Source organism: Poecile atricapillus, chromosome 11 (assembly GCF_030490865.1).
Source record: "Poecile atricapillus isolate bPoeAtr1 chromosome 11, bPoeAtr1.hap1, whole genome shotgun sequence".
Lineage (NCBI taxonomy): Eukaryota > Metazoa > Chordata > Aves > Passeriformes > Paridae > Poecile > Poecile atricapillus.
Genome location: NC_081259.1, coordinates 17,669,867 through 17,691,141, shown reverse-complemented (window position 1 = coordinate 17,691,141; position 21,275 = coordinate 17,669,867). Strand labels below are relative to the sequence as shown.

General features: G+C 38.4%; 1 protein-coding gene across 2 annotated transcripts in view; it reads left to right on the top strand.

Moving 5' to 3' along the window:
• SCAPER (S-phase cyclin A associated protein in the ER) overlaps positions 1–21,275 on the top strand; it is a 134,204-nt gene that overhangs the window by 40,316 nt on the left and 72,613 nt on the right. For both annotated transcript variants that reach the window (XM_058847150.1, XM_058847149.1), the window contains exons 20-22: positions 896–1,003; positions 13,739–13,875; positions 16,959–17,024. In XM_058847150.1, coding sequence (XP_058703133.1) covers positions 896–1,003; positions 13,739–13,875; positions 16,959–17,024 — 311 coding nt within the window. The remainder of the gene's footprint in view (positions 1–895; positions 1,004–13,738; positions 13,876–16,958; positions 17,025–21,275) is intronic.

Sequence of the window (21,275 nt, the reverse complement as noted above, 5' to 3'; positions counted from 1 at the left end):
ACTCAGGAGCATCAGATGGAAGAAGGTAGTTGAAAGATTTAAAGCAAAGTAAAGGATGTAGTCCTTTGCATAGCAGGCAGCTGAACTGGGAACACCTTTTTCTAAGATGCTGTGGATATTTGAATTTACTGTGAGTTCAGGGACTAATTGGTTAAGTGTCATTGGACTGAAATTCACAGAGAAACCACATCTAGGTCTTGAATTGTGTTTGGTTGGATGCTTAGAAGTGTCAGACAGAAAAGGAGTGTTCACTTTGTCTCCTCTCTTCCTTTGGTGTCTGATTTTTTGGTGACTGTTGGAAGCCAATGACATTGCTTGTCAGTGTCCCAACCTCAGCAGGGGCTCTCTGCCTGTGCCTGCCCTCCCTGTCCCAGGAATAGTGGGGGAGAGAAGCCACGCAGCCACTGGGCCAGAGATGAGAGATCTCTTATTGATAACTGGTTTTACTGCTTTGCAGAGACTGCATTATTGGAGCCTTATATGCCACTGAGCATTATTTCTTTTCAATTGCTGCATTAAGCAAGATTGCATGGGATCACCTCAGGCAGTGCTGGAACAGAAACTCAAGCTCAGCAGGCTGGAGTCTTGTGTACTCACTCATCATGCATTTCAGAATGAAACTCCAATATATGAAATTAGATCAAAGTGAAAGTTAGAGGACAGCCTAATGTATTTTTTAAACTACACTGCTGGCCAGCAAATCATTCTATAATTTACTGTTAAATCCTGCATAAAAGATATTTATGTAAATTAGGTTGAGAAGTAAAGTACTGTGCTTGAATTTCTGAACATACCCCTGATAAATTGACATATTTTTATTATGTTTGAAGTACTGTTATTTATACATTATGGTATTTGCAGAGGAAAAATAACTATTAAATTATTGTCATTACAGATTTCATCAGAAGTGTATCTTTTCAGCCACATTAAAGGGAAGAAACACCAACAAGCTGTGAGAGAAAACAGCAGTATACAAGGACGAGAGCTTTCAGATGAAGAAGTGGTAAGTTTTGTATTGTTTTTCTATATTACTTCTGGTTTTAAATGCCATTCAGCTGAGTAGCCTATGAAGGTCTTGAGAAAGGAGTTCAGCAGAACTGTTCCTGTTAGCATGGGAGTCATAGCAGGCTACCAATGAAAAGCAGGGAAAGGAACATTCACATACTGCAGGCAATTGCCATTTGAAGTTGATGTGACTAACTGCTTTTCTGTTAATCAAAGGCATTTTTTATGTCACTACATTTATCTTTTCATCCTAAAAATCTTACACATTACAGTTGTCACCATCCTGCTATTTTCTTTGCTTCTTGTTGCTTAAAATCCCTTAGTCCTTTTGTAGGTGTGCAGATGTGCTATACTGTGCATCAAGTGTAAATGCTGAAAACTACAGTGCTAAATTAGTTCAAAATGTAAGATGTAAAACATTTTGCAAGTATTAATATTGCTAAGAAGAAAAATAGTTTTTCAGTAGCTTCTTTAGAAGAGTTGGCATTTAGGGTGATTTCGAGGAAGCATTGAGGACATTTTATATTATACTAAGACACTACTCTTTTTTAGAAAAGACACCTGCATAGTTGTCTCATTTAATTTTTCGTTGCTGCTGCCAGAATTCAACTACAGTATTAAGTCAAGGCTTTTTCTATGAGAATTTGGGTTCTGCCACATCCAAAAAATTTGTGAATTATTGTATTATATCTGTCAGGTGTTAGGAGGAAATAGTGTGCAAGCCAGTTCTTCAGTACTGATTCAGACTGAACTTAATTGTGTTTGGAAATCTCTTTCCAGCCAAGCTGATTCAGATGACACTGTCCAGTAGTTCAGATTTTTCACTTTCCTTCACAGTTCTTTTACTATTTTTATTTACTGAAATCTTCCCTTTTCAGCTTCTTATGTCTGGTTGTAAGGTGTTTTCCTTTTTAAAAAGCTTTGGAGAGTTAGGTCTCTGAAGTACTGAAATCCACAGAGGTGTGGTTATCGCTGAAAAAGCAGAAAAATGTAACTGGAGAGGCACAGTAGTCTGGAGGAATAAATGTTTGTGGAGTTGGATGTTCCTGCCCCTTCCCAGCTGTAATGAAAGGACATAAACTGGTTTCTCAATTTCTTTTTTCCTCTTGGATAGGGCTTAGGGGGAGTTGTGTGGTTTTGGATTTGGATTTTAGGTGCCTTTAGGCTTACCTAGTGTATGTATGTGAGAAATCTCCGTACTGCACCTGTTTGCCTGGAAATACCAGCTGTGAGATTTCCCAGAATCTGTCCTGTTGAGGGCAGTCCCAGGTATTGACTGACATCTTCTTGGATCTCCCTGGCCTTTACTGGTACCTGTTTGGCCACTGGTGATTGAAGTGTGGTTATTGCTGGGCAGCTGGCTCAGAGGAATCTGGAGGAAAACAGTGAACTGGATTTCCTTGTGACTGGACGTTACATGCTCTCCACATCCAATTTGATGGCTGAACAATTCCAGTTTCTGGAGAATGGGATCAGGTACTGACAGCTGCTTTTGCATCCAGCTGGTGAAAGAGAAGTTCCACTAGAGGGCACAAAGACCCTGATTTTTGTGCATAAATCCAGGGTTTCTCAGCAAAACATTTTGATGAGAACTTAAGACCTAGGTGAAGGTTAAATATATATATATCTTGAATAAAACTTGTTACAGAGAAAGGAGAGAACAATTTTAACTTGATCTTACTATAGCAGGTTCCAATACCCTTATTCAGGATGGTGCATAGTATTTGACACACTGGCAGTGTATGAAGGCTTCCATTGTTAGGTATTTTATATATTATTTATGCCTGTATTTCAGTTAGTCCAAGTATAAAATTCTGAACTATATTATCATAACCTGAAATTTCCTAGGTCTGAGGCCTTCTCTGCTTTTTATTACTTTTTTTTTTTTTTCCCCCAAAGAGCAGTAATAAGACACTCGTTATAGATCTGGGCAGTGTAAAGTAAGAAAGCAGTTTTACTAATCAGAGCAATCTGTTTTGTGTATCCCTTTATTCACAATTAAAACATTCAGTAACTTCACAAGTTTTGAAATACTTGAGAAAAAAAATTCCAAAATATTTTACATATATGACAACCCATATTCCAGGGAAGCTTTGTAATAGTCACAGTTACTTACTTATCAAGGTTTTCAATTTTTTAGTCAGTGAAGGTAACTCTAGTGAGAACACCCTTGCGCTACTTAAAGTTATTACTTGTCATCTGTGATGTCTTTAGATTATATATGTCTTGTCTGTGACCCTTCTTCTTTGACATAAAAGATCTTATTTATATCACCTTTGACCTAATAAAATTTCACCTTTAACCTTATGCACTTGACACCTCACATAACTTACTCTTGATCTTTGACTCATTTTGTGTTCAGCCTGTTCAGTAGATTAGGTAGCTGCCTGGAAAGAAAGCTTTTATAAAATTCTAATCTGATCATAGAATTTCTTTACTATTACTTGAGAAATCATAGGATTTGAAATACTTAAATTTTGTCCATATTGGTACCTCAAATTACGTATCTCCTCAAGACTTTGGAAACTGATTTAAACAAATGATTATATATTTTCTCTTCACACAGTAAGGATTTTTCTTTGTTGACTTGACTGTAAGCAAAAAGTTATAACTTCTTAATGGTCATGGACACTGATTCCTCCAGGCCAGGTGGGTGGTGGGAGTTGATCATACCACAAACAAAAAGATGTATTCTAAGGTTATTCTCTTTGCTGTAGTGTCTAAAACCTCTGTAATTTTAGAGACATTTTCAGAGGTAAAACAGACTTTATGTTGGAGCAGTGTCCCACTGGCTTGGCATTAAGTGCTTATTGTGCTTAATTCCAGCATGTCTGGTGCAGGAGCTGACAGTTGGGATTAAACCATCAGGAAGGTGAATTCATTTGTGGAGGTGAAATGCACAAAAAGAATAGTTTTGCTATGAATGAAGATAAAAATTGAAAAAGCATGAAGTTCTTTCTCAGATTGTGTGGCAGCTTCACTGCATGTCAGCCTTTTGGGTTTTCTGCATTTGGGGCTTTATTAGTCTCCAGCTGAAACAGCTGTAGCTTTCTCTTACAGTAAATAGCTCTTGGTTTTCTAACAGTGGTTATCCTGTAAAAGCAAATTAAGTTCTGTTCACACTGGTTACCTCCTTTGTAACTTTGCTTTTGTCTAGCCTCTTATAGATACATTAATTCACCTAGGTGGTAAAACTTGCAGCAGGCTTCAAGTCACTTCAGTATATTTCTGAAGCTTTCAATGCTGCCACTGCCCCACATCATTTCAGCATTATCTCCAGTGCAGTAAGAGCGTCCTGCCTTACATTATCTCTCTGCTTAAGTGCCTGGCTGCTTCCATCAAACTCTCAGCTTCGCCTGCTTTTGCACTGCCATTTTCTGTGCTATTGATTTCCCGTCCCCTCTCTCAACATCCACGTTGCTTTTAGTTCAGCAAAAGATGTAAACAGTGTAAGCAATTTGCTTTCATTGACTTCACTGGAATCAATTAGTATGTTGGTAGTCCTCACTAATTGCTTTGCTGAATTAAAGCCTGTGTGACACAAAGGCCGCACTGAAAAGGTGCCTGCAAAAGCCATAGGACAACACCTGGTGATTTCATTAGGCTGAAGAGTCTCTGCAAGGACCTTGTAGATCTGTTTTCGCCCACTTGTAGCTCCTACAGATTCACCTTTATGCTCCTCTGCTTTCCCTTTTGTCTTTGCCTTTCTTGTCTCTCCTGGTTTGTTTGGAGAATTACACCCAAGAGCTCCCTTTGAACCATTGTCCCAGCTCATTCTCTATCTCCTGGCGTTTAAATACCATGGTTTAAAGGTACTTTCAGAATATAAATCATGTCATTCCATGTGGTCTATTAATGTTTCTAATAAATTAAAAGCTCTTCTAAAAACTAGATGCAATAGATAACTTTTCAGGGTTTGGTTAATTTATATAGGCTGCATGCTACAGTTTTATGTGTTCCAGAGAAGGATGGAGGGATATTTATGAACTGTTGTTTGCATATGTGAAAAACGTGCTTTTTTTATCAGAAGAGAAAACTGATTCTATTGTCATTATATAAAGGCAACAAAGAACTTCTAAGAGGTGTATTTAGATCAAATGAGAACATAATCCCATGATGGAGCAGAGAGGTGATTGTTGTCTGAAGACTGACAGCGTTAAAATGTGAGGATTTATATAAAGACCCGGTTGGTTGAGCCCACCCACGTTCCTTTAGAAAAAGCTGCTGGCCAGTGACTAAAGCTCCCTGTGGAGTGTGGCTGCCCAGCTGGCTGGGGCTGCAGTGGGAGCCTGTCCTGGCCCAGCTCTGATTTACAGAGTGCCTCCTGTGCTGGCAGCTGCCCTGGGTACAGCACCAGCCCTGGCAGGGTAGTGCTGGGAGCCTTGAGCAGAGCTGGGCTGGTACCTGTGCTGTGCCAGCCAGGTGAGCTTTACAGCCAGCACCACACACAGGCAGAGCTTGTGTCCACAGCACTTGGAAGTTCTAAAAAATTTTTAGATTTTAGGAGTGAGGAGTTGTTTTTCTGAAAGAAATTGAGCTGCTTTCCTAGAGGTATATGCTGCTTCCATTATTTCTTGCAGAGGAAATTACTAAGGGAAAAAGATGTGGGGATAGTTTAATGTCTGACCCTTGCTGCTCTTCATCTGTATTTACAAGGAGATTTCTTGTCTAGACACATGGTGGTGCCAGGATTTTGCTAATTTTTTTTTCAATACAGTATGTTTTCATTACAATTAAATTATATGTAACTATTGTTTAATTGCTTTAGCCTTCACAGTATTGAAAAAATGCTTTCGTTTTCCTTTCTGAATCAGTGTTTTCATGTTCTTGTATTTAAATTAATAACAGTGTTTTATGAACTCCTTTGGTAGCCTGTCTAAAAGATATGGTCACATTTTTAGTTTCATCTAATAGAGGAGTTTGAGGTGTTTAATACCTGTGGGTATGTGGCTTTTAAAAATCTTTTCTATTCTGGAGCATTCATATGTATGTTACATGTCTGTGTTTATTCATAAAATCAGACTGGTTTGGGGTGGAAGGGATCTTAAAGCTCCTCCAGTGCCACCCCTGCCATGGGCAGGGACACCTTCCACTCTCCCAGGGTGCTCCAAGCCCCTGGACACTTCCAGGGATCCAGGGGCAGCCACAGCTCTGGTCAGTGTGTCCAGCCTCACTCTTGCCCTGGTGTTTGCCCTTCATCTCTTCTGGCATTTGGCTGCTTCATTATGACCATTAGAGCAGACAGAGATGATCCTGACCCAGCTCTGCTGGTGCTGCAGCCATTTCTGGACAGTAAGGTGGTGCATGTGATTTGGTCATATGTAGAAAAATATTCCTGTTTGCTTTATCCACAGACTTCATAGTAAGTTCATTTTTTTTTCTTGGCATCTGATTATAGTTCTCCAACAGTAGCCCATTTTTCTTCCCTGTTGCTCAGGGGAAAGAATCTGTAAATCACTTGCAAATGAGAACTCCCCATCCCTGTAAAGCCTCAGGTTCTGGTTGAGTTGGCTTTACTCATTCTTTTTTTTTTTTTTTTTTTTTTTCCTGAGGAAGGAAGGATTTTTTTTAGAGCAGAGTTGTGTGTTGCTAGAGGAGTGGAATTACACCAGGCATTTGTGGTCCATTTTTGTTTATGGACATTTCATACCTTGTGGATACCTGTGGTCCTTTCAGCCCAGGAGCTCTGGCCATGTCGTTCTGCTGTGAATACTTCTGTCCTAGAAGACATTGTCATGAAAAATCAATGATTATAAAGTCTAATCCATGTTGCAGCTTGCAGAAGGTCTCTCAGTACCCCATACATCAATTCTAGTTTTTTGTACTTTGCATAGCAATAGCTTCTTACTTTCAATTTATTATTAAGTGTTGTTTTTCTTGGCATAAGTGTATATGATTAATTGTTTATTGGCTGTGCCTTTAATTTTGATAGATCACTGCCAGCAGCTGCACCCTTCCTGGTTTTGGCTTGGATGCCTTGAATATTCACAGCCAGTAAAAAAAAAAACAACTACTTCTGGCAGACCCAACTGCACTCTGATCCCCCCCTTTCTCTCAGCTGTCCTTGCAGCCACATGATAATGTCAATTATTCCAGCTTTCCTCCCTCACCTGCAGGGATGCTTTCCATGGCCAGGATGCAAAATTCTCATCCCCACAGAAGAGACATCTTTACTTTGCCTTCTTTTTCCACATTTTGGAGTGACAAGTGGGAATGATACTAAAAAGATGAAGAAATGCTTGAAGCTTCTATTAAGAATATTATTTGTTATTTATCTTAGTGGCAGACTGTTGTGTCATTGAATCTATGGACAAGCAAGGTGACTGAAAGTGTAGCCACTATTAGCAGTAAAAATAGTTTTTAGTTTGGGCATACTAAAAAGTATTAGTCCCTCATGGAAAAAAACCCTAAATCCCAGATGTCAAGGAAAACCTAGTTGTACAATGAAAGGTCACTGTTCAGTTTTGAATGAATAATAAAAGTTTTTTAATGGTCTCAACTCATCTTCTCAAGCATAGAAAATGAATAATTCTTCTAGTATATAAATGTGAATAATTAAAATCTTGATTTTGAGAAAATATTTGAATAGTCATTGCTTTATGACCTGTTTCTTATACATGTAGCACCTCTAGTAACACTTATTAACTCATATTGTTATTTCTTTCTATGAGTGTTCATATTTTGGAGTGGATCATCACTTGTGGTCCTATAATAGTATTTGATCTCTTTATGATTAAGAATTACTGATCATTTGTGTTTCAGGCTGTCATTGTTTAAAATTGAAGTGTGCTTTTGATATAACTCATAGTCTGCTTCAGCATCTGTTTTCCATATTAAATATTGTCCTAGGTTATGAGGAAAAAATAAAATAGTGAGGAGTTCAGTTGAAGCATGTAGTAAAATCATGAACAAATATTCCTGTGGTAATATGATTTAGAATTGAACCTTAAAAAAACCCTTCAAAATCTGGCAAATATATCCTTTAAATGATTATATACACAAGTAAGAAACCATTATTCCTGACATTGGTAATAAATATGAAAACACTTTTTAATGATTTTCTGCAGTTACACAGGATATTGTTTATTTTGAAACAGGTAGAGATGTAAATCCAAAAGATATATGTAGGCTTCAGAATAGTTACCTATTGATTTGCTAGAATATATATACCTTACCTTTATGGAAAATACTCAGTTTGATATATGTTTTTTATATTAAAATGGTAAATGAATGACAGCTATTATTATGTGATATAAGTTACTACAGGTAGTTCTTTATAGACTTCCTCATGTTTATATTTTAATTCTGATGTGAGACGGCACGTAACAAGTGTTTGGAAGTTCTGAAGAATGAATTTAGATAAACAGATGTTTTCCAAGTTGCCTTGGTCTGCAGAATTGGGTTAGAACACTTAGGAGAATGCCTTTTCTTTCAGAACTTGAGGATTCAAGGTTGGAAAGAACACAAAAATAACAGAATAACCAGCCTTACAGTATTCTGGCATCTCTACTTCAGTTCTGGCCAGAATCCAGAAATGTAGAAGGGAATGAAAATGAAAAAATAACAGAGGGAAAAAGCCCTATAAACTCTTGAGATTCAGCAGGGTCATTTTGGCTTAGTTTTTTTGTGTGAAAGTCCAATAACCAGGAAGGTTTTCCACATCTGTGGCTTGATCAGTTTATAAATGATGGAGCCCAGGTGAGGAGCCCTGGCTCCCACCCTTGGGTGACCATGGCAGGTCACCTTGCCCTGCCCTGTGCTGGACAGAGGATCTCCCTGCAGTGCTGCCACCCTGAGCTTGGAGTAGGTGTCAGGAGCTCCCAGGAACACTGGCTGCTCCTCCTGGCTTCTCCTGAGGATTCCAGAGCCTCCTGGCCCTGCCTGTGGTGGGGGGAACAGTGTGCTTCGGGGGGAGGGCCAGGGATAACACAGAGATAACACAGAGCATCTGCAGCTGGGGCTGCCCTGCACCACCACAGCCAGGCTCTCCTTCCCTTCTTGGCTTTGCTGCAATATTGTCCTGCCTATGCAGGCATGCCCCAGGCAGAATTCATAAAAAGGCAACACTTACTTACACTGAAAGGAACAGGAAATAAGTTTTTGTGTTATGGTTACCTCTAATTTTAGAAGGAAGGAATTTTGTAAGGAAGAATTCCGTTTGGTGCACTTCACAATTTAATAAAATTCCCATTTAATATTTTCTGAGCAGTGAAATGAATAGTTGCTTATATTTAATAGAGAGCCAAGAAGTGCCATAGTCAAAAAGATGGGGTAGGAACATAATTTTGCAGTTGTGTTCTGATTTGATAAATACATATCCAAGGTTTCATCTGCCCAGGACTGATCCATGGATGCTCTTGATGTAATTAGGACACTAAATGGGCAGGGCTGCTGAAGAGCTGTGAATGGCTATTGTAGGAAGAGGATGTCAAATGGGAAATTTCTCGTCCAGCTGTTGTATTTTATACAGATTACTGAGGTTCAGAATACAGTTTAAGTTCCTCATCCAAGCAGAAGTGGACCCTGCTCAGTTATATAGCGTTTCAGCATTTTGTAGCATTTGCTGCACTGTCCATGGAAAACTTTGCAATTACGTTTGTTCTGGAGTCTGAAAAAAATTACTTTTATTTCAGGAGATACTGATTATAATGCTGTTATCCTTGTAGTGTAAACATGTCATACAAGAAACAGAGAAAACGTTGGTTATAAGAAGTGCCTCGTCAACTGAAATGATCAACTTCAAGATATGAGATTAACAGGGTAGATTTTCTGGTACAGGCAGTTGAAGTGGACTAGGCAATAACCAGCAAGAGTGTGACTTCAGGGGTGACCTTACTAGCTTTAGCTGTAATGGTTTTGGCAACTCAATTTCTCCTGTAGTTTGTAGATGAGGCCCATTTGTTGCATTTGGAAAGTTTCAGGATTTTCAATGACTTGACTAAAAGTCAGAATAGTTGAGAATGGAGGGAGACAGAAGGAATAGCAGACATTTTTGTAAATAATCTAATTTCTATCTGCTTTGTGGTGACTGCAGTTTTACGTGGGCATTTAATAGTAGTCTTTATCACCTTGTTTGTAAATAAGGTATTGACACTTTTACAGAAATTTATGTCAGTTGTTCTAAAAATTACTTCAGTGCTCCATAAAAAATTAGAGGTTCTATGGTGTTGTCCAATAACAACATGTGTCTGTACAAAATGCCATTAAATATCACATGGTGGATGTTTACTACCTTACTTATACTTCATGGCTTTTTCAGCTGGAGACTGAGGGTCCCCCCCTGAGAAGGGTACAGGATACCTTGGGATTTTTAACAGTAGTCCTTAGCTTTGGAGAATGCATGGAAATAACACTGGAGAGAAAGAGCAGGAGTATTTCTACTCTAATGGGTCACTGAGCCATCATCACATGAACAGAGAGGAACATATACAGGTGATCATGAGGAAATCCATGTCAGCATTCACTTCTTGTTTCTTTATTTTGCAGCTGTACATCCCAGCACAGAACAGTGTCTGCCCTTTGTGGCACAGATTCTGCCACCTTCATGAAAGCTGAGACTTTACTTTGTGATATTCCTGATCTCAGCTGTGCAGCTCAGAGGACGAGTATCAAGTATGAAAAACGATGGCAGAAATCTGATATGGAATGATCATTGTAGCTGGCTCTGGATTAATCTTGAGATAAAAAGGTGTTCTGGTAGGACAGAATCAGCAAAATTAGTATATTGTACATAAGCTTTTAAAACAGAGCTTCAGAGAAATTGCACAGCTAAAACTGTTATGGCTGAAACTGAAACTGCACTGAACATTTTTGCTAGGGCTGAATACAGGTTTTAATGACAGAAGCTTCCATTAAAAAAGATCCTCTGTTTAATAATGTTTTGCATTTATGGCCATAAATTCTCCAAAGATCTGGTGGTTTACCAATACCTGAGGATCTGGGGCCAGAATGTGCTCAGCCTAGCACAGTACCAGACCAGTGATGACCCCTCATGTTGCCATAAGGAGAAACCCAGAATGCTTTAAGGGAAATAATAAATTAATTTAGTCTCAGACATTCTGACTGCACAGCATTTACTTATGTAAAAAAATAATTTAAAAAAAGGTGAAAGGCTTTCAGGAAGAATTGTCCAGATTACCCAGTTATCCTGCATTACATTTATTAGAAATATATCTGCCCCAAATTGATGAGATTCATTCTTACTTAAATGAAAGGATCACAAAAGTTTTCTTTGAAAACAGTGCCTCACTCCCTTTTATGCTCTGATGGTTATTTTTGTGGTGTGTTCACCTGCCCAGCTACGGGTGTACAGGCAAAATTACTCATGAGTTTAATTATTTAAAGGATTGGACTTCCTGCACTTCAGTGTTACTTACTGGATTCTAAAATCTTAATTTTTTCAGTTAACTCGTGGGAGCTCAATAAAACACAGGGATAAATATTTTTCCCCTGCTCTGGAGGGTGATGTAGCAGCAGCCCTCCTCAGGTGCCAGTTGTCACCCAATACCAAGCTATTTGTTATTCTTGTTTCACACCTGAATGGTGTCGATCTGCCCATGGTGATAATCCCACACTTTGATCTGTACCTTCAGAAAGTGATTGTTTTTGTGACACGAGGTATTATTACTCTGGTCTGACTTTAATGAGCTGTATGGATGAAGTCTGATATTAATCCACACTGCCCTGTGTGAAAGCTGAGAACGCTGAGAACCATCGTGCTCGAGTTCCTGTGAACAAATGTGTGCAACCATCGTGGGTGCTCTCCTGGCTCTGCAGCCTGGGGCATGAATGTGCTTGTTGAACCCTACAGTTCTCTTCAAGTCAGCAGCTAATCACAGATAAGATGATGAAAAAAGACATGAGTGTCTGTATAGGGGGTGCAAAGCGTCGTCTCCTTGCTTTATGCCCAGCAAAAGTGTGACCCTGTGGTCAAAGCTGCCCTGGTGTGGCTGCACAGCAGCCTGGCTGCCTCTGGTGTAGCATGGTGGCCACAGCACAGTGCAGTGGGAACTTTATTCAACTCTGCTGTCACTTTGGAGCATTAACAGTTTGAAGATGTGATGAGCCAGAATCCCAGTAGCACTGTTAAACAAAGATGTAGAATACAGTGATAGGCCTGGACAGTTTTGTGAGTTACAGGTGCTGCATCTCACTGGAGAGACCTGCCATAGGCTCCTGGAGGTGCTGGGCTGTACCCTTTGGAAAGCAGGGATGTTCATACCAAATCCCATGGAAATAATTCACAAATACCTTTCTCATTAGATGTCACAGGATCAGTACCCTGAAGCATGGTAGAAAAGTAGCAGTGCCATGGTCTGTTCTGAGGAAGTCCTTTCTTTTCTTAACATTGTCAAACTCCAAACCTCCTGTTTCATGTGCAGTTTGAACCTAAGGACTGGGTTTCTGGTTTTGAAAAGAAAATTAGTGGAAAAGGTATTTTGTTGTGTTGTGGATACATCTCTCTGAGGAGACAAAATTGAGCTGGGGGTTCATAACCAGGATGGAGACAGTTTATTCTGCACTGCAGCAGCTTGGTGGAGAACTAACTCACTGCAATGCACTCATTCTCCAAGGACACAGCCTCTGGAGATACCCCAAGAAGGTTTTCTTTTAAGCACTTCTTGCTAAAACTAAATGGAGAATATTAAGGGCAGGGCAGACGCGTACAAAAGCTGTTAAAATTACCTTTCAAGTGACTGTAGCAATCCATAGCAATGTGTGTGGTTTGAACAACTCAGACAATTCACTGAGGAAAACTGTTCAGGTGTGCTGGGACTTACCCAAGGAAGGCAGAGGAGCAAAGGGAAAATCAACATTACTTCTAGAATATACCTAGAGGATAATATTGGATTTCTTATGTCCAGTACTCCTTCAGTAGAATTAGTAGACCTACTAATTCAGGATTCATTTTGCATTCCTATGATTTAAAATAGGTATTTCATTTACTGTTTCCACCAGATATATATTCCTAGGTTATATCATGCAGCACTACTTTCCAAAAACTAAATGGTCTTTTTCCAGGAAATTTCACTGAGATTTATTTTGTTTTCAACAGGCACAGTATTTTCCTGAATCAGTGAAAGAAAATATAGTTTGTTTTCTGGAAAATACTGTCTATAATTTTTTTTTTAGCACTTCACCTTTTACTTTGTATTTTAAGGGTACTTACCAAAAGGGATGGAATAACCACATTTGATTGTGGCCATAATAACATTCAAGGATAAATTATCCTAATAAGCTATGGTGATCTGTACTTTATAATAAAAAAACAGATACAAGCCTCAGTGTATTAAAAATTGTATAAATACATTCTAGTAATGGGCATTGAACTGGTTGTTTAGCATTTTTTCTGTGGGGAACTGAAATTTTACCAATGTTTTGCCTAAATTCAAATTTTTTAATGTGACAGAAAAAGTAATAGTCCTATTAATAAATGGTAACATTATAAGTAGTGAATAGTGAAATGCATGTCCATACTTGTTAGGTAACAATTTCTTGAAATGAAGGCACAGTATTTATTGTTCTGCTTTTAATAATTTTTCTCCCTTTTTAGAAAATACACAGCTTGTTCTCTCCATTGTGAAATAATCTGTTTCCCAAGATTTATTTTCAGATTTGGATTCATTTTCATAACCTTCAGTTAAATATTTACCACTGGTTTTTTCCTTGCAAGATCATCTGTGATCTCCATCACATAGTATACCATTAAATATCATTTAAATATTTTCTGCAGGAGCACCTGTCATTAAAAAAGTACATTGTGGACATTGTGATTGAGAGTTCTGTTCCTGTGGAACCATTAAAAGATGGAGAGGAGAAACAGAAAATTAAAAAGAAGGCCAAAAAACTAAAGGCACGGATGAACTCCAGGTAGTACCAATTTATTTTTTTTTTTCTCTAAGTTTTGTACTAAACTTTACCTTCTGTCCTCTGGTCTGAGTGCAGTGGAAAGCTGAAAAAAATGTAAAGTTATTTGCTTTGGGAGTGTCTTGAAAATAACACTGATGAGCCTAATTTATGGCCACTTTCTCTGATTGAGGAAGAAAACTGAATATCGATCTGGAGCCCTTGGTTTCACCTGTTAAGAGCTTTTCTCATAATTGGATGCCAGTGCCCTGCCAAAACTGTAGCCTTCTCTAGCATACAATAGCATGTTTAAATTTGTGTAAACCATGCCTATTTTTCTTTCCAGCTATTGATTTTTAAATGAAGTAACAAAGAAAATCAATAGTAATCAACAAATAGAAGTCAGCCTGCTGTAGTGTCAAATCCCATGAGTAAATTTAATCATTTTTTGTTGCCTGTCACAACAAGAAGAAAGTTAAAAATGTCTTAAAGTGGAAGGTGAGTTGTCAGATGTGCAATTGGTTCTTGGTCTAAAAAGTGACATCTGCAAATCAGTGTGATGTGCAGGACATCATGATATCATGAACTGGCAGTGTCACTCTTCATGGCTGAATGGTCCCCAGATCAGGTTAATGCTCAGCTGAATATTGTAGTGTGTTTTTGCATTTCTCTCTAAAAATACTTCTCAGCTAGGCAGGAGTCATTGTTACACATTTTCTCTGTCTTTTTAAGCAAGAAGGGTTTCAAATACGAGAAAAAAGCTTGCACATATTTTTAGAGCTACAGTAGAAGTGAGATGTTTTATTAACACCTAGCAGGCACATCAGCCTTCAAAACCACAACGCTCTTACAGTATATTATTGTTTCTGACTGCTCTTCTTTTTGGATGAGCATATCCACTAGCTGAATATCACAGCTGGAGCTGGATAATGTTATTCAGGTTTCTGGTTGCTCAGGATGCAGAGTTATTCATATGACCTGTTGATTTAATGCTGTTGCTGGGTCCAGTTAATTATTTCTCCAGGGCTGCTTCTGTTGAATTTAGTCAAAGATTTGTCAGACCTTGGAATGCAAGTTAAAATAATAATTTATTGTTGGCACAGATAGGAGAAAAACTTTTTCAGAGTATTTTGAAGGTCATATGTGTCAGCCTGTTGTGAGTCAGCATATTTGCCATCAAAAATTGTGATTAAAACCAATAATAATAATAAAGGACAATCATTCTACAACAGTGATGTACTATTGAAAAATACACTGAAAATATATACGTGAAGTTCATGTTCATTAAGCTTGCTTTTACTTTTAAAGGGTAGCTAGAGTTTTCCATGGCTTTGCTGAATGTCCAGTAGCAACATAAAGCAGAGGTATTTTGATGTTGCTAATTCTGAGTTTCATAGCTGTTAGCAGATTATTTACACACCATGTTTTAGTACATATTTGCCTCTCTTCTCTAGGAAAATAAATAGTTATAACGAATGCCCTTATACCTCAGCACTTGAAATGTCATATTCATTTCAGTGTCTAGGAAGCTGTGATATTTTAAACTGGAAAAAAATAAGAACTGCAAGCAAATAGGTTCCTGTTACACTCCTGAGTTTCTAGCTCTTAAATCACTCTTGCAGTATCAAAGCAATGAAGGGCAGAGGTGAATGAGGGGACAAATGGTGATCAATGGGATATTAGATGTGTTGAGAAGTTTTGTCTTATTAAGTCTAATTAAGTCTTATTAATTATATTTTTAACCCTAAGCCATTTAACTGGGGCTATCAGTAACAACTGATAAATAGGTAAGTAAATTATCTCAGGTTATCATGTATGTGCTGCGAGCAGGAGGATATTTGGATACTGACACAGGAAAAGCAGGATTGGTGAAAGCTGAATGGAAGCATTAGAGGTGTGCTTAGCAGATAGTTGGTACAGGCTTTGCAGGGGATTTAAAGCCCTCCGTGTGTAACGGGGTTTTGGGGTGATAATTCAGGTTTGACTGACTTGTCTGTACAGAAGCTGAAATGTGTTATTTCTGGCTAAGAAGGCAAAAGGTTAATAAAGGAATCTCACCTTCATGTTTAATACTAAATTCAGCTGTGATTAATGGCTTTATTAATGACCCACAAATCAGACATGGTGGTGATGTAACAATATTTGTGTGGAACACAAGTTGGAACAGTGAAGCAAATGAAAAGAAAATCTGAGTAGCTTTGGGAAACTTGAGCCATTTGGGTAAACAGAAAATATAAAGAAAGGTTTAATATATGTAGCTGAGAGAAATGTATCTGCATCACTGCAGTGCCTGGATTAGTTTTGCTTTGTGTGTGTGTTGTTAGAAATGGGGTACAGGATTGTCACTGTGGTTGCTGCCTTGCTCCAGGAATGACAGGGTTTTCACCTGTTGGCACAGGCTGGCTGGAGTGAAAACAAGCAGTGGAAAAAAGTCTTGTCTCCTTCTTCCTGCTTTCTGGCATATGGCCAGTGTAAACAATACTTTTAAGGGACTAAAGAGGCTATGTTTCTGTTTCCAGCAGTAAAGGAGTCAGTGGAGTTTCTGTGCTGTTTGCCTAACATTCATTATGTTACACTACAGTCAATAATTACATAAAAAATGCTCCTGTGCCTGTAAATGTAACCAATTATTTGTATGTTAATTGTAATCTCTCTGATGTACTAATCTGGTGTGTACTACATGTCTATGTCATTAATGTTTTATATAATAATATTGCTCAGGTACTTTAATCATAATATTATATAGCATTATATCACTAATCATTTTATAATATTATTATATCATTATATCACTAATATTTTATAATAGCAGATTACTACAGTTTTATGTATCACTTGTGAAATTTTCTACCATTTGAAAAGTCAACTTAAATACACCATTTGTATACTGGTGTTATTCTATAGTAGTAATGTTAATCATGACTCGTTTATGGCCACTGGCCAGTAGTTAAGCATCTGTGGATTATGGATTATGACAGAGCAGCATTGACAGAAATGCAATGCTTTATTATGAAGCAGAAAAACCCAAAGGTTTGAACTCCCTTGCTGGTCTTACATCCTGTACACTTTAGACAATAGTCAATAATAATGAATATTTTCTCCTCCAGGGCAAAGGAATATGAGAGCTTGATGGAAGCAAAAAATGCTGTGTCTGATTCCCCATTTAAAGCCAAGTAAGCAATTATCTCTATATATTTTAGACATATGCTCTTTTCCCCCTGTCTGTCACAGAAGTGCCCCTGAAATTTCTGGTGGAGGAGGTGTGAAAGGTTTCCCCTCAATATGGGGCATGTTGCCATCCTGAGTTACAGATCTCTGACACAAAAGGTCAGACTTCAATAGAAGCAGTTTTTTTCTGAAGACATTGTATATCTTAACCTGTGTACATTGCAGTAGTGAAATGAACATACAGTTACCTTTTTCTTACCTGGAAACAAGAAGGTTCCAGTCTTGTACCTTAAGACTGATGGGTGATAATTCAGCACTGGAATTCTGGGGTTGGAAATCTTATGTTTGACCTCTGTTTGGTCAGAAACAAAAGTTCTTGTGGTAGAAACACAGATGTTTTAATGCACAGATGTCTTAGGCTGATATTGAACTTCTTAAAGAATAGACCTGTTTATTGTCAAGGATAAGGCACAGATGAAAACAGCTGGATGCTAAGATTAAAACAAGATCTGTGATCACTGACAAATTCCTTCTGCTTAGTTTGAAAGTGAAAATTGCTTAGCTTTTGTTTTCTGATTCCATCAAAACCAGTTGGGAAGAGATGCAAAATATTTGGATTTCCAAAATTATTTTGATAAGGTCAATAGACCTTATCCTAAGATAGACCTAAGATTTTAAAAGAAGCTATACAACTGCAGTTTAAGTGGAAAACAGTTAAGAACTTGAAAAGAAGTGGAGTTTCATCAGTCAGTGGCAGAACAGGGAGGTTACCAGTAGAGTTCTGCAGTTCTCTGATGTTCAACATGTTCTCAAATGACTTGGAAAAAGAGGGCCAGCAGTGAGGCGGCAGTGTGATGTTCATGCAGAGATTCAGGACAGTTGGGACAAGAACTGGCAATTTATTCAAAATGATCATTTTGAAGAGAGCATGTGAGCAGGTGAGAAATGGCAGGTGGAATCCAGTGTGTGTTGAGTGCTACCCAGTGGAGGGGGAAGACGGAACTCAATTCTATCTTCACGTAAGAAGTGTGGGCCTTGAATTTGGAGATGGGATAGGTAGTTCCTGGAAAATACCAGTTCAGTACTCAGCAGCTCATAAAAATCCTTATTTAAAATTACTTAGAAACAAGCAAAAACAGAACAAAGAATGTCATCAGGTACAAATACCTGGGTCATTTACATCTTTTGGATCAGATGTGAAGTTGTAGTTCTCTGTCTCCGAACAGATAAGCTACAATTGCTAAAGGTTCAGAAACAGCAGAAAGGGAAATATGTAATAATTTCAGGTATATCTTATGTATTAGGAAATAAGTAAACTAGTACTGTTCCTGCAGGAAAACATGACAATGGGAAAAAGTTCTTATGTGGTTATGTTATAGAGATCTGCAGTGTCACAAATGGCATGGAAAAGATGGATGGTGATTGCTTGCTGTCCTTCTTGGTACCAGAACAAGGGAGCACAGGGGAAAGCTGGAGCCATGTTCTAGAGAAACCAAACCCAATGTCCTTAGGGCAGCATGCAGGGAGATGTGGGGAGCTCCCTGACAGGATTCACACAGGTGCTCACTGATGGGTTACCTGCATTCCTGCAGCTCCAGGAAAGCACAGCCAGCCCAAGAGACTCCTAAGCCAAAAATGGGCAAAGATTAAAAGACTAACAGATTAGTAAAGAGGATTATGCAGCCTGCCCTGCTCTTAGGTTCCTAAGACATCCATTCCCAGTGGGCAGATGGTGTGTGTGCCTTACTGGTAGCTGGGCTTAGGTAGTCTGTAGCATCAGTCAAGGAGCTGTGGGGTCTCAAGAGCTGAAGTCAAAAACCCTCATCCAAAAATTACAGCAGCTTTCCAGATTGGGGATATTTGTCTTCAGACTGAGGTAATAACCTCTACCAGACCCTGTGTATTTTGTGGTTGTTTCCATCACTCATAAACTGCTGAGGAAGGTGGCATTTTGTACAAGTTGCTGGTGGTTAAGCAGTTCAGATCCTTGCAGTTAAGACCTCCTTGATGTACATACAACTAGCCTGTATGCAAGTATATTTTACATAGACTTTTCAAAAGCTTGACTACTGCTGCTGAATCTTAGTTGTGTTTTAAAATAATAAAAATCCATCACTGAGGTTTGACACAAGAAAATGACCCATCTCCAGCAGATGGCACACCTGCATAAACACATGGGAAGGAGTTGGCTTCATTTCTTGTCATCAGCACTTCTGTTTGCAAGATTAATTTCATGGTATATTGAGACTTCTAGATTTGTAGCATTTGTGATTTGCTTTTCTTTGCTGCTAGAAAATAAAATATTAGGTTCTAGTCATCAGAAAGTAGAAATGTGTGCCTTCAGCTCTGGAGATATTAATAAGCTCTAGTGTCTCAGTGTTAAATTCTGAGATTATCAATGATGTAACTTGGTCATTTCTGTATTAATTGTAGCACGAGAGAAACTCAGATTTTAAATTTTTTAAAAATGTTTTCAAATCTTTTGACTGATCCTGAATTTGCAGTTTTCATTTTTCTTTATGTAATTAATTGCTCATTTGCTTTCAGGCAGAATCTTCTGTTCCATCTGCTTTTTTAGTTTCTTCCTTTATTGCCTCTGTTAGGGTCATAACCTTTTAGGTGTGAACTAGTGATAGCCACTGTGTAGCTCACTTCTATCACATATCTGGGAGGTCTCTGTGCAGTCTTCGTGTAGAAACCTAGAGATCTCTCAGCTGCTTACATCTAAATTTTTTAATATATAGTTTCAGGATCCGTAGTTATTGTTATTTCCAAAACTACACAACTTTTTATCTGCTATGAAGGCTTAAATATTTGTGAGTTTCTTTGAAATCGAGGGGGTAAAAATGTGAGCTCAAGTCTGAACTGGCTTTTTAAGTAGAAGAGTGTCTGTGAGTCAACCAGAAGCACATGTTAAAATATGTTTACTTTGCACAACACATATAACAAAATGGAAGAATATTATGCAATTAATGGAAGTGTTATCTCTTTCTGTAAGAGAAAGGATGAGAGGGCAAGAAATTTTATGAGGCAAGAGTTTTAACCCAGACTGTATCTGTTTATATGCCACAACCTAGTCTTAATATAGAGAAAAATAATAGGAAAACACAGAACTAAGTAATGGATCCTCCTTAACCAAGGCCAGCAGGAAGAGGAGTCAGCACAAAGGATAAAACAGTAGTAGGTGTGAAGCATTGTTACCTTGAGAAGCTGTGCAGGCAGTCAGAGGACTGGCTCTTCATCCTGAACACCGTGTGCTGCACAGGGATTCTGTGCTGAGCTGTTCTTGTACCTGGCTGAGCAAACTGCTGCCACCCAGGAGTCTGCACAACTCTCAGGAGATCTGCACACTTACTGAGAATAGTCCCATCACAGAACAAAGGGGTAAAAACTCCACATGCTAAATGCAGTGTTTGGGTCAAAACAAATGCAAAGACTTTTTGTCTTTCCCAAGGGAAGGTTTGATGTACCCAAATTGGAGTGGAAGTATACCAATGAACAAAAAATATCCTTTGACTTAGTGGGCTGTGGAGCTTAAAAATTGAGAAATTCCTTTTTAAATTCTCTTTTAAATGGGACACAATTGGTAGGTTTATATATTTGCTTAACAGAAGCAATGTGGTTTAGAATTAAATAAAGATATCTTTCTTTTATGCTTCCTTGCTTATGCCACATTTCTTTATCCACTTGTCTACTCCCAAAATGAGAGTGTCTTCACAAACAACCAGAACCACTTATGGAATGCAGCTTTATCTGATTTTAGTTCTTAGTCACGTTGTCAGTTGTTACAGAAGAAAGACAGAAACCAGAGTTAGTCTTTGGCAGGTAAAAAGCCTTTTTAGATCACCTTTAAGATTAGGCCACTTTAATATTACGAGACCGCTGATTTCATGATGCAGCTGATAGACTGTTTCAGTGGTTCTTATTAGTTGAAGGTTTGCAGATTTATAAAACCTTTTGCACTAATGAAGCACTGATCCAAGTGCTTTCTCAGCTCTACACTGCTAGTACACTAATAGCAATAAGCAGACAGGCTTTATCCTGCTGTGACAGACAGTGTGTATCCCTTTTTCAGTAGTACAGCATTGATTCATAGCTGGGATTGTAAATGGCTCTAAGGAGTTCTTCCTTAGAAATTACTTCTAAAAGATGGCTGGGACAGTTGGGTTTTTAAGTATCTGTTAAAAAAAATTGTGTACATTAGGGAGAGGGGTGGGATAATTCCAAATACTGCCTTGTTTGGTAGGTATTTTGGT